The 12,038-nt window shown below is 43.7% G+C and overlaps 1 protein-coding gene across 1 annotated transcript in view; it reads left to right on the top strand.

Annotated features, from left to right (window-relative positions):
- The window catches only part of ATP8A2 (ATPase phospholipid transporting 8A2), a gene marked incomplete at its 5' end in the record, with an annotated part of 553,717 nt that overhangs the window by 74,854 nt on the left and 466,825 nt on the right, over positions 1-12,038 (top strand). Inside the window, one exon of the mRNA XM_081046135.1 lies at positions 9,915-10,059. Coding sequence (XP_080902261.1) covers positions 9,915-10,059 — 145 coding nt within the window. The remainder of the gene's footprint in view (positions 1-9,914; positions 10,060-12,038) is intronic.

The following is a 12,038-nucleotide window of genomic DNA, read 5'->3' as shown; positions in this document are numbered from 1 at the left end:
TGGAGTATTACTCTGCCATAAAAAAGAATAAAATTTTACCATTTGCAGCAACATGGATGGACCTAGAGAATATCATGCTAACTGAAATAAGTCAACTGAAAAAGACAAATACCATATGATCGCACTTATATGTGGAATCTAAAGAACAGAATAAATGAGCAAACAAAACAGAAATAGACTCAGAGATACAGAGAAAAAAACTGATGGTTGCTAGATGGGAGAGGGTTGGAGGATGAGGGAGAAGGTGAAGGGATTAGAAAGCACAAACCGATAGCCACAAAATGGTCACAGGGATGTGAAATACAGTATAGGGAATGTAGTCAACAGTGTTGTATAGATTATGTAGGGTACTAGACTTATTGGGAGGATGACTTCATAGACTGTGTAGGTGCCTGACCACTGCACTGTGCACCTGAAGCTGATGTAGAATAATATTGAATGTCAACAATTACATATATATATAGTCACAGGATGTAAAGTATAACATAGGGAATATAGTCAATGGTATAGTAATAGCTGTAAACGATGTCGGAGGGATAGGAGACTGCGGGGGGAGGGAGGTTATCACTTTGTGAGGAGTATAAATGTCTAATCATTCTGTTGTTTTTGTACACCTGAAACTAATAATAATTTTTTAAAAACCCTAAAAAAAATTATAAGGAAGAGAAAATACAAAAAAAAAAGAAAGAATGGCAGGTGCTGTGGTTTGGCAGAGGGAGCCCAGGTGAGGCAAACAATCTGGGAACACCAATGCCCACTGATAAAGCCACGCCAGACAATTCACACAGTAGCCACAAATGCCAGTGGGAAAACCAGGGGTTACTCTGCAGTCCAGAGGAGGCGAAGACACCTGTGCCCAGGACCCCAACTCTTGTCCACGCCCCCATCCCTAGTCACCATTTCCCCAGTGCCATCTGAAGGAGAAAAGCAGGGGGAGGAGGAGATCATATCTGGAAGCCAAAACACCTTTATTCAGCAAAGACTTAACACTATTTACGTTACAACTTTTAAAATTATAAAACTGGACTCAGCTCTGAACAAAACTGGACATTTCTATTTTTTCCTCCCCAATTCTCTAGGTGGCTCAGAATCATTGTAGATTAAATTTAAGAGTTGCATTGTTTTTTTCTGTCCATTTAAGACAATATAAAATCACTTGATTCATTTGTTGGACACATTTATTGAATGCCTTCTGTGTCCCATGCACTGGGAATGCAGAGGTGATTGAGATGAATGCAGGCCCTGCCCTCATGGAGCTTATTTCTAATGTTGGAAGACAGAGAATGGACAGATTTCACAGGGGAATGAAGAAAAATAGCATGTTGTTAGAGCATAACTAAGAAGGGGAATACTGTAGATATGGTGGTCAGGGAGTGCTTCTGTGTGGAAGTGATAGTTAGCCTGACACCTGAGTGATAGGAAAGAGATAGCAAATCAAAGACTAGAGGAAAAGAATTCTAGGTAGTAGGAAAGACAGGCACCACGTTTCTGGAGAGAGAATAGAGTTGATGATGTCTTTGAGGAATGGAGAGAAGGCCACTGTGGGTGGAGTGTCATGAGCAAGAGAGAGATTGGTCACTAATGTTACTGGAGAGGTGAGCTGACTGTGGAATGCAGGGAATCTGGGTGGCTTTGGCCGAAGTGCTGTGGGTCTTCAAAATGCTCAGGACAGGTAAACTAGAGCTTCAGAGACACTGCACTTCTCCTAGGATTAACTGTTCCAAGACTACATTCATGCATTTTTAATCAGCAATGGGATTTTGAAGTTCCTGTATCTAATTTGAGGCCACTTTTGAGGTCCCAGTAGAGATGAGACTATCCATCCTAGCAGCAGAGGGAGTTGCTGCAGAGAAGTCATTGGGCTTGTATGTTAAGCCTCAGCTAATCCAGCCCATGTAGAAAACTCCTTTGAATTGAGTATTTGAGAAATAGCTTTGCTTTTTTTGTTGTTGTCTTTGGTTTCATATGTTAAATATATCCCCTTAAAAGCACATTTGTCTTCATTTAATTTACAGGATGAATTTTAACATATCTAAGGTATGAGATGGGTTTCGAGGAACTGAAGCCCAATTCGTATTGCTGTGCTTATTGGAAGCCAGGCATCAAATTACTATGGCTCGAGTTTCACCCACCACGCTGGAGCCAACTGGGTTGTAAATAACATGTGACCGGCCTGTGTCTCAGCTGACACGCTACTATTCCTGGACTGCTCAGCTCTTTCTCCTTGCATACAAATCATACTCATTCTTATAAGCCTACTTCAGATGCGTCCTTCATGAGATTGCCCTGTTTTTTCACCTTATATGAGACTGGCAGTCATTTTTGTCACCTAAATTCCTTATTTCTTGGTCTCTCTTGTTTCTGTTGCCTCTGCTAAAATGTAGGCTTATGCCTTGAACTGTGTAGCTTTCCTTTCACACTACCTACCAGCAAAATGCCTTATATCTGGGAGGTGCTCAATAGCTGAATGAATGCAGCACCCAACAATATTTTAAGTTATAAATAGTCCCTGGCCTGTTATTTCCCTGCCCGTTTTCCCAACCCCTGAAAAAACAGAAGAGAGACCAATAAGAATTTGCAGTAATAAGAAACCCTGACACATCAGTGCCACTTTCCCTTTGTGTTTATTTCTTTTGAATTCTTGGGTAGAATGGATCACAGATGCTATATTTGGAGAGATGTAGTTTGTGCAAACCAGGGTCTAGAAAAGGCCTCCAAAATGGGTCTGCCAAGGCTAGAATAATTACATTGTGCATTTGTACAGCATTTTTATTGTGTGTGTTTGATTATGAGGAATAATCAGCCCAAATGCTTCCCTAGCCTCTGGGCTGCTTTGTGCCTGTGTTCTGAAGGATTATGAAACATCTTTGTAAATGCGGGGTAGATGTCAGAGTTGAACTTGAAACTCTTTTAGGAAGGGGAGTGTGTGTGGGGGTGTGTGTTTGTGTGTGTGCCTTTTGTTACAATGCTCTATGAAGACTGCACTGTTTTCCTGGAAATTTTTCTGGAAGCAAAGAGAAAATCACCTTTGTATACTTTTCAAGTACGTAAATTAGGAAAAAGACATAACTAACTTCTAAACACCTATGTTTGCTAGGAATTTTATGTCATGTCTTGTTGATATAGAAGAAATTTAATATTTCCTTGAGGTGGGAGTTGGGATAAATTAGATTGTTAATTGTGAAGGGACTTAGTTTATAGGAGGAGCCTGCAAACTATGGCATCTGGGCCTGTGAGTGAGGAATGGTTTCTGACCTGTGAGTGAGGAAAGGTTTCTATATTTTTAAGACTTTTATGTTTAAAACACAAACAAACAAACAAACAAACAAACAAACAAACGAGACAGAAGTCATGTGTGACCCAAAGTCTGAAATATTTATTACTTGATTCTCTACAGAAAAAGTTTGCCAACCCTTGATTTATAGAATCAATTCTATTTTGTGGATGAAGAAAGCAAGGCCCAGAGGGTAGTCTGACTTGCCTCAGCTCCAGAGGCAACCTGTTCTAGTGGAAGGAGAACCATATAAGTTTCTGCAGATCTTGCTTCTAATCCTGCCTTTCAATGTGACCTAATATACTTTTGTCATTGTTACTAAAGTTTCCCTTTTGGGTCTGTCATTCTAGAGTTCACAGCGTAATGTCTGCAGTGCAGGTCTAGTACTAACTAACTACCCAGAGTTAGGTCAAACTTTACAGGTTCAGGTCACAAGTCTCTACAAGACTGCCCTCACCTCAGACACCAGCTTCAAGTTCTGAGGTTCCGAGGCCACCCACACTTCTGACCAACTGGCAACAAGTTTGGGAGTTCCCGTTACTCCCTCAGTATTTTTATTATTTTTAAGTGTTTTTTTTTATTATTTTCACCAATGAGCTAGAATAGATCCGAGAACGCAGGAAAGCACTATACTTGTGATTACAGCTTTATCAGAAAGGATACAAATCAGAACCAGCTAAATGGAGAGACGCATAGGGCAACATCTTGGAGGGTCCCACACGTGAAGCTTCCATGTCCTCAGGATGTGTCCCCTGAGCTTTGGTGTTCATAGTTTTTATTGGGATTTCATTACATAGGCATTATTAATTGGATCACTGGCCACATGATTGAACGTCGTCTCTAGTCTCCCTCCCTCCCCAGAGTCAGCAGGTCGGTCTGATATCAACAGGCTCAAATCCCAACCCTCTACTCACATGGTTAGTTTTTCTGGCATGGTCAGCCCCCTTCTGAAACAGTCTAGGCGTCCACCAGGAGTCCCGTCCTTAGCATAAACTCACGTGTATTCCTAGGGCCCCTCTGTGAATGACTAAGACACTCATCACTTAAGAAATTCCAAGGGGTTAGAGGCTCCCCCCAGGAAGCGGGGACAAAGACCAGCCAAATTCTTTATGGTATAACAGTGTCCAAGGTCTGACTCTTTCCACAGAGCTAGTTACAGAGGTGCTGCAAAAGGGCTTGCCCCTTTCATAGGTTTCTGATGTAGGAAGACCTGAGTATTGCCCAATAATCTCTGTGAGACAGTGAAAACTTCCTTTACCGGGAAATGGACTAGATGGGTCTTGAGCATCTGGAGCGTTTTGAACACTTTCATTTGAGTTAGAGAAAAATACTGCAGTCCAGAGTGTAGAATTTTGCTCCTATGCTACTGAAGGCAATAAAATGCTAGTAAACATTTGCCTTAACATTAACTCTCTTTTGTGTGTGTTTAATTCTTTATTTGAGGTTCTTAACACCCTGGATCTATTTAGTTTATGCTAATATTTACTTACGTACTTGCATATCATGTAAATGTTATAAAATAATAAATAATATCTATTACCTTAATAATATTTATTAGATAGGAGTAAATTTCAAAAACCTGTTAGGGGTTTTCCTTGTCTTTCTAAAACAGTCTCCATGTAATTAGTTTATGTCACCTGCCAGAGGGAGGTCTGTCATTGTTCCTGCTTTCAGTGACATTATCACCACAAATACATTGCATGTGAGTGAAATGTTGAGAACTTTGGGTCATTCAGTAAAATGAAACACCACTCCAATGACACCAAGTGAGTGGGGATGAGATTCACAGGCAAGTTAGAGCCACAGAGTGGCCAAGGCCCGTGGAAGTGTTGCTGGTGGACGGTGAGAGGTACTGAGGTGTGTCACTGTCATGCTAAGTCCCTTTCCTGCTTCTGTGTGTCAAATGGCATGTATACTGTAACTAGTCTGCTTTCTTTTGCTCCTTCCCTATTCTTCACTCATCCTTTTATGCACAGTCTCCTGGTGGGCATTTTCTGTCATCTATCTCTGTTCCTTAGGATTTTCTTCCGTCTATAATCCTGGCAGAAACTCTGAAGGGAGGAGGAGTCACTTATTTATTTAGCCAGTCATCTTCTAGCTCCTTCTGGGCTTTTCCCAAACCAAGCAGCCTAAATGTTGCCATAAAGACATTCCTCTGTCTGATCTGGGCTCTGTGTCAGGTGTGGCAACTAATACACCTGTGCCAGAGGCATCTAAAACTTTGGACACCCTGGGAGTGATCTGTAAGGGAATTGGTGTTTGTCTCCCTGTTTAACTTGCTCATCTCTTATAGGACAAAATAGGTTCTCTGTGTGTTCCCTTACAATATTGGTTAGGACATCTGGGTATGAATAATCTATAGAATGATTTAGGGGTGGCTCATGGAACCCAAGGACCTAAGTACAGCCGGGATCAAGGAGGGGACGGTACCCAGAATCCGAAAGCTGTTGGGACCATTTCTGTTGCTCTCCACGCATCTGCTTCACTTTCATCTCAAAAGAAATTCCTTCTCTGCTTTCCTGCCCATTCGGTGGGTGGGAGATGGCCATTTGGAGACCTGCAGTGTGTGTGTTCATAGGTCAGTCACATGCAGAGAACAGGTCCTCTACGTCCCCTGTCACAGTTTCCAGAAGAGAGACTCTTAGGTGGACCTATCCCAAGCTAAGAGCTGTGATGGAAAAAGGGGAAGGCACGATACAGGTCAAGTCTTTTGGTTCAGTGTCTGGCCAAGCATCTTTAGAAGGCACCCACTACATCAGCCCTTTGTTGTCCATTCGACATATACTCGCACTTACAAACTGCCTACTATGTGCTAGGCATTATTTAGGATGACAGGGGTCCAGCCATGAATAAGACAAACTCCCTGCCCTCATGGCCTTGGCTGTCAGCTGTCTTTTCTGTATTTCCACTTGGCAACAGGACACACTTTGTGCTTGTCCATTTGCCAACTCTCGTTTCTCTTTATTTCTCTTTTACTTTGGTTTCTTTCTTAATAGATATTTATTGAACTCCCCCTATCTGCTGACACTGTGCTTGTTTACGCAGGGGAGTTGTAAGCATATACTCTCATTTTGTATGGTGGCATTTTCAAAATACATTAACTCACAATTCATCCCATCAGTCTGAATTTGAAGCCTTAGTCATAATGTGCTTTGCTACATATTGAATAGCGTTTTCCTTAGACAATACATTTGCAACAAATTTGTGTTATTTTGAAAATAGTAATGTTTGTCTCCAAAGCAGGGGTGGGTCAGGATGAGGCCACTGAGGGAGAAGACAGTTATGTGAGTCTTAGGAGGAAACTATAACTATTTCTACCTAGAATGAAATTTCATGTCTGGCTCTGTTGATAGAGAAAGATGAGCAGGCCTGATGCATGATTGGTATTTGGGAGATCTTATTTCCCTTAATTCTATCATCGCTAATTGTTTGTGTCAATATTTTTTTCACCCCAATATTTATTATCCAACATTTAAATTCTTTTTGGGAAGAACTGTTTCCATTCTTATTTCTGTCAGTGATATTCCCCCTGTACCCCGCTCCCCCCACCCCCCAGTCTTCTCCTCTTTAAATCCCAGTTACCTAATGTTTCTTCTTTTTTCTGGCCCACACATTCAATCAAAAATAGTCTTGCAGATCTTTTGAGATGTTTGTCATGTTCTTGTTTACTTTTTTCTCCATTTAATTCATGCTTCTATCATCTTGCTTCTAGATTGTAGAATTAATTCCCTACCTGATTGCCATATCTATACATTCTCCCCTCTTTCTGTACACCACGGTCTGGTGCCCTTCTTTCCTGCTTAGAAACCTTCTGTGGCTTCATATGACCTTCAGGGTGAAGTTCAAGCTGCTACGTCTGGCATTTAAATCATCCATAGTCTGGCCACAGGCTATCTTCCTGAGCTTCCTTTCTTTCCTTTCTATCGTTCCCAGTGTGGACCCTTAGTGCTGTTCTTTGTTTTTTAATTGGCCCCTGACACTTTTTGTCTATTGGGCCTTTGCTTATGCTATCCTGGCAATTCCCTGGAATGTCCTCCCCTCTGCTAATATAGTGTCCCTTTACTTTAAAGCTCCTATATCTGTCCACAGACTCTGTTCTCACTGGCTCCCCACACCAAGCACAACAAGGCTGCTGACCTCTGACCCTCCTCAGCACCTTCAAACCCACTCTTAGTCACTTGGTGATAAACTGTATCACACTGGTAACCATGGTTATACTGGATAACATTTTTTTTAATGTCTCTTTTTAAAAATTTCTTTATTTTACTTGTTCTACTGTTTTTGTGGGTTTTTTAAAAGTTTTTATTTCTGTTTGTTTTTAATTGGGGAATGTTGGGGAACATTTTTTCCCAGGGCCCATCAGCCCCAAACCAAGTCGTCCTTCAAACTAGTTGTGGAAGGCGCAGCCCACCATCCCATGGTGGGAAGCCAACCGGCAACCCTGTTGTTCAGAGCTCCTGCTCTAACCAACTGACCCATCTGGCTGCGCCTGGGTAACATTTTTGAGAACAGGAGCAAGATCTTTTGTTTTTGTGTTCCCAGCAGCGTCTAACAAGTGATTCTCAACTGTGGCTGCCCATTAGCATCACTGGAGTAGCTTTTAAAACAAAACAAAACAAAACAAAACAAAACAAAACAAAACAAAACAAAACAAAACAAAACAAAATCCACGACGGTTGGACCCAGGAACTAGTGAACTGTCAGAGCTTCTTCTGTGATAATAACATGCAGCTGGAAGAGGAGAGCGTTACAGAACACTATCCCACACTGAACCATTGTGACGCTCCCTGGAAGAACATGGGGTTTGAGCCCTCTGTGCGATCACTGCGTCTCCACCTGGAGAATTCAAAGTGACCCTTTAGAAGAGTAGAGTAAAAATGGCTTAATTCAACCGGCATATGAGTGCCCATTACGTGGCAGGCACTGTTCTGGGCGCTGAGGTCGTTCCTCCTGACCTGGAGCTCCTTGGCCATGGGAAGACTGACCATAAATAAATAGTATCAGGTAATGATGGTAAATGCTAGGGAGAAAAATGAAGCAGGGATAAATGGACAGGGAGGAAAAGCAGATATTGTATTTATACATATATGAAACTAATATATATATGTTTCAAAAATAAGTCCGGGAGCCCAAGCTGGCGGGCCAGCCAGTCTGTAAGTAGGAAGTCTTGTTCTCTGCTGCCCCTTGTGGATTAGCAGAGGGTTGAGCAGTGAGCAGTGTCCTGTGGAGCCCGAGGGACCCTAGAGAGTGGGAGGCTGGAGAGGAGGCGGGGAGGAGGTGAGAGTGGGGTCCTATAACAAGTAACAGCCCGGCACTGTGGACGCACAGCCGGCGCCCGGCTATGAGCAGTATTCAGGAGAGTACGTTAGGTCTCAATGACCAATTTTACGCTGTTGTCCTCCATATGATAAGGATTACAGTAGGACTCCAATCACTTTAAAAATATGATACTTAAATAGCCCCACCTTTGTCTTTCAAAATGTTTCTCTGTGTCACTGAACATTCTTTGCAGCTGCGAAGTCGATGTTTATTGAAATGAGATGTCAGTTTCTTAAATAGTATGCAACGCACATGTCTTTGATGGGTGAAAAGCATGGCAGGTACTAGAGCAAATGTATATTTAAGGCAAAGGAGAGAAAGCTTCATCTGGAAGGCATTTATTTTTCTGTGATCCTGAAGGTCAGTTCTTGAGGCGGGGCCCTCCTACTGAGGGATACTGCCTCGTAGCTGGAGATGTGGTTAAGTCTGTGTGTGCGTGTATTCAGCGGTCTAGTAATAGACATATCACTGTCCTCCACGCCTACACCTCCTTAAGTGAAGCTATGGGGAAGTTGAGCTCACCGGGAGAGGCATGACCCTAGGACTGAAATTAAATCTGGAGATAGACGTGCTTGTGTCTTAACCACAGAAACAGTAACTCCAGCAATGAAATGAAAGATGACGCATCTGCCGGTAAACTGGGGTTGGTAAAGCTACCGCCCTCAGGTTGCCAGGCATCTCTAGGGCGGAAAGCAGCTGGTCCATTCAAGGTAACGGTGTAGCAAGCCCTTCACACCGAGGTTTGGGAATTGCATTTGTATAGCACGGAGCTGTGCTTCCGCCATCCCTCTCTGCGGTGACTGAATGCAGGGCACATCCCCTCTGCTGTCACCTCGCTGTTCCGGAACACAATCAAAGCCCAGAAAACCCGAGCGCAGAACTCAATCCCGGGCCTAGCGGGGGCGCTCACAGGGCGGGAGGCTCTGGCCTCTGCTCCCCCTCCCCGCCCTGCAGCAGGCAGCGCGCCCCTGGCCTGCCTGCCGGGCGCTGCGGCCAGCGGGAGGGGCAGAGGGAGCGAGGAGAGCGCGCAGGAGGGGCCGGGCGAGGCGTTGCCGCGTGGCTCTCACCCAGAGAGGCTCCCTCTGGGGCCCGGGGGACCAGCCGGTGGGGGAGGGGCCGGGGAGGGGGTGGGGAGGAGCCGGGAGCAGCTGCGCGGCGGGTCTCCAGGGGAAGCCGAGGTACATAGGCGAGCCTTGCCTCGCCCAGAGCATCCTTTCCCAGCTGGTGCCCGCCTGCCAGCAGCCGCGCTCGCTGCTGCTCTTGCCTGCTGGGGTGACTTCTTTGTGCTGTATTTTTTTTTGTCCGCGCCTCTTTTCTGCAGGACCTGTTCGTCCTTCTTCGGGCTATAAGAAGGCAGATGATGAGATGTCCCGGGCCACGTCTGTTGGAGACCAGCTGGAGGCACCAGCCCGCACCATTTACCTCAACCAACCGCATCTCAACAAATTTCGTGACAACCAGATCAGGTAGGAGAAGGAGGCTGAGAGACACAAGAAGCAGTGAGTGGACAGCTGAGATGGGGCTCGTCTTCCTCTTGTTAGCTTTTGCACGCCTCTAGCCAGCCCCCACCCGTCTGCTGCCTCCAGTTCCTTCCACTCCCCTCGCCCTCGCCCTCCCACTTGAGCCTGGCAGTCCATACCCGCGCTTCCAATGGGGTCACATGAATACAGCCTTTACCTTTCTGTCCTTTGCATCCGTTCTGTGCTCAGGCTGCCTGTGAGCCCCGAGGAAGTTTTTATTTTTATGTCCCTGACGAAAATGAGGTCTTATCTTTTCATCACTGGGCTCCCTTCCAAGAATTCCCCCTCCTCCTGTTTTAAGCCAGTTGATAGCCCTTCTTAGCAATGTAAAGACCATAATGTGGGGAAGTGCTTTATAAATGAATTCCACAGGTCACAAGGACTCACATTCACATCTAAATGGTCCAAGACATTTGTTAAGAGGTCTTTTTATTTGGTGGAAAACTGACCAGAGTTAGCAGACATTTAAGTGTCTACCTTTTTTTCTGGCCACTGTGTCAGATGCTTTAGCTATACTAGTTTCATAATCCCCATAACTTTTTGAAGAAGGCATTATTACCTTCAGTTCAGGAAACGGAGACAGAAAGATGTTAAATAATGTATCTATGGTCATATAGCTACTAAATGGCAGTGCTGGAAATAGAACCCAGCCTGTGTGACGACTAAGGCTCAAATTCTTTCTGCTGTGCAACGCTACATCATTAGACACGGGTGTGAGTACGTTTTCAAATTTCATTAAACTTTCAGGCTTAGACAACTTTATCTCTGGGAGTGACTTTAGAGGATATAGTTCTATGAGAGGCTCAGAACACCAAGTTCAGTTGTAGAGAAATCAAGTGATTGGTCAGATTACATTGAGATTATTGACAAGCCTGAATTCCAATTCTGTGTTCTTTCTAGAAAGCTCTGGCTAAAATTTTGCTGTTGTTATATGTTAAAGTATTCCATTACAGCAGCAGCACATGCCAGGCTCCTTAGCCTGACATCTTTCTTTAGGAAGGTTTGGCTGTTGGACATAGTTGTAGCTTGATAGGATTTAGGGTAGAATAATGGTGCATATTATGTAGAGGTGATACCTTCCTCTATTAAGGGAGTGTTAGGTTATCCAGGCTTTATTTTGGGTTTTAGGAATGGCCAATATCCAGGCTTTATTTTGGGTTTTAGGGCATATTTTATACTTAAAAGTGTAGCTTAGAAGAATAGCTGAGGCCAAATTCAAGAATGAGTGGCTGGGTTTAAGATACAGAGCATCAACCACCATGAGGTACCACTTCACACACTAGGATGAATCTAATGAAAAAGAATGACGAGTGTTGACAAAGATGTGGAGGAATTGGAGCCCTACTACTTGACTGACGGGAATGAGAAGTGGTGCAACTGCTATGGATAACGGTTTGGCAGTTCCTCAACAGGTTAACTGTAAGGTTACCATAGGACCCAGCAATTCAACTCCTCGGTACATATACCCAAGAGAAATGACAACATGTCCACACAAAAACTGTACACAAATGTTCACAGTACCATTATTCATAATAGCCAACAAGTAGAAATAATCCACGTGTGTCAACTGATGAGTGAATGAATAAAGTGTGGTCTATCCATACAATGGAATATTGTTTGGCTCCAAAAGAAATGAAATACTGATGCATGCTACAACAGAGAAGAACCTTGAAAACATGATGAGTAAAAGAAGCCAGTAACAAAAGGCCTCAGGTTACAGGCATACCCCAGAGATATTGTGGGTTCAGTTCCAGACCACCACCACAAAGTATCAAAATAAAGTGATTTGTAATCTTTTTGTTGGTGGAGCGTCATCCATACAATTTGTAAAAAACACATCTGTGAAGTGCAATAAAACAAGGTGTGCCTGCATATGATTCCATTTGTATGAAATATCCAGAAGAGGCCAATCTGTTGAGACATAA

This window comes from Rhinolophus hipposideros, assembly GCF_964194185.1.
Source record: "Rhinolophus hipposideros genome assembly, chromosome: 4".
Classification (NCBI taxonomy): Eukaryota; Metazoa; Chordata; class Mammalia; order Chiroptera; family Rhinolophidae; genus Rhinolophus; species Rhinolophus hipposideros.
This window is presented reverse-complemented; position numbering and strand designations above follow the sequence as displayed.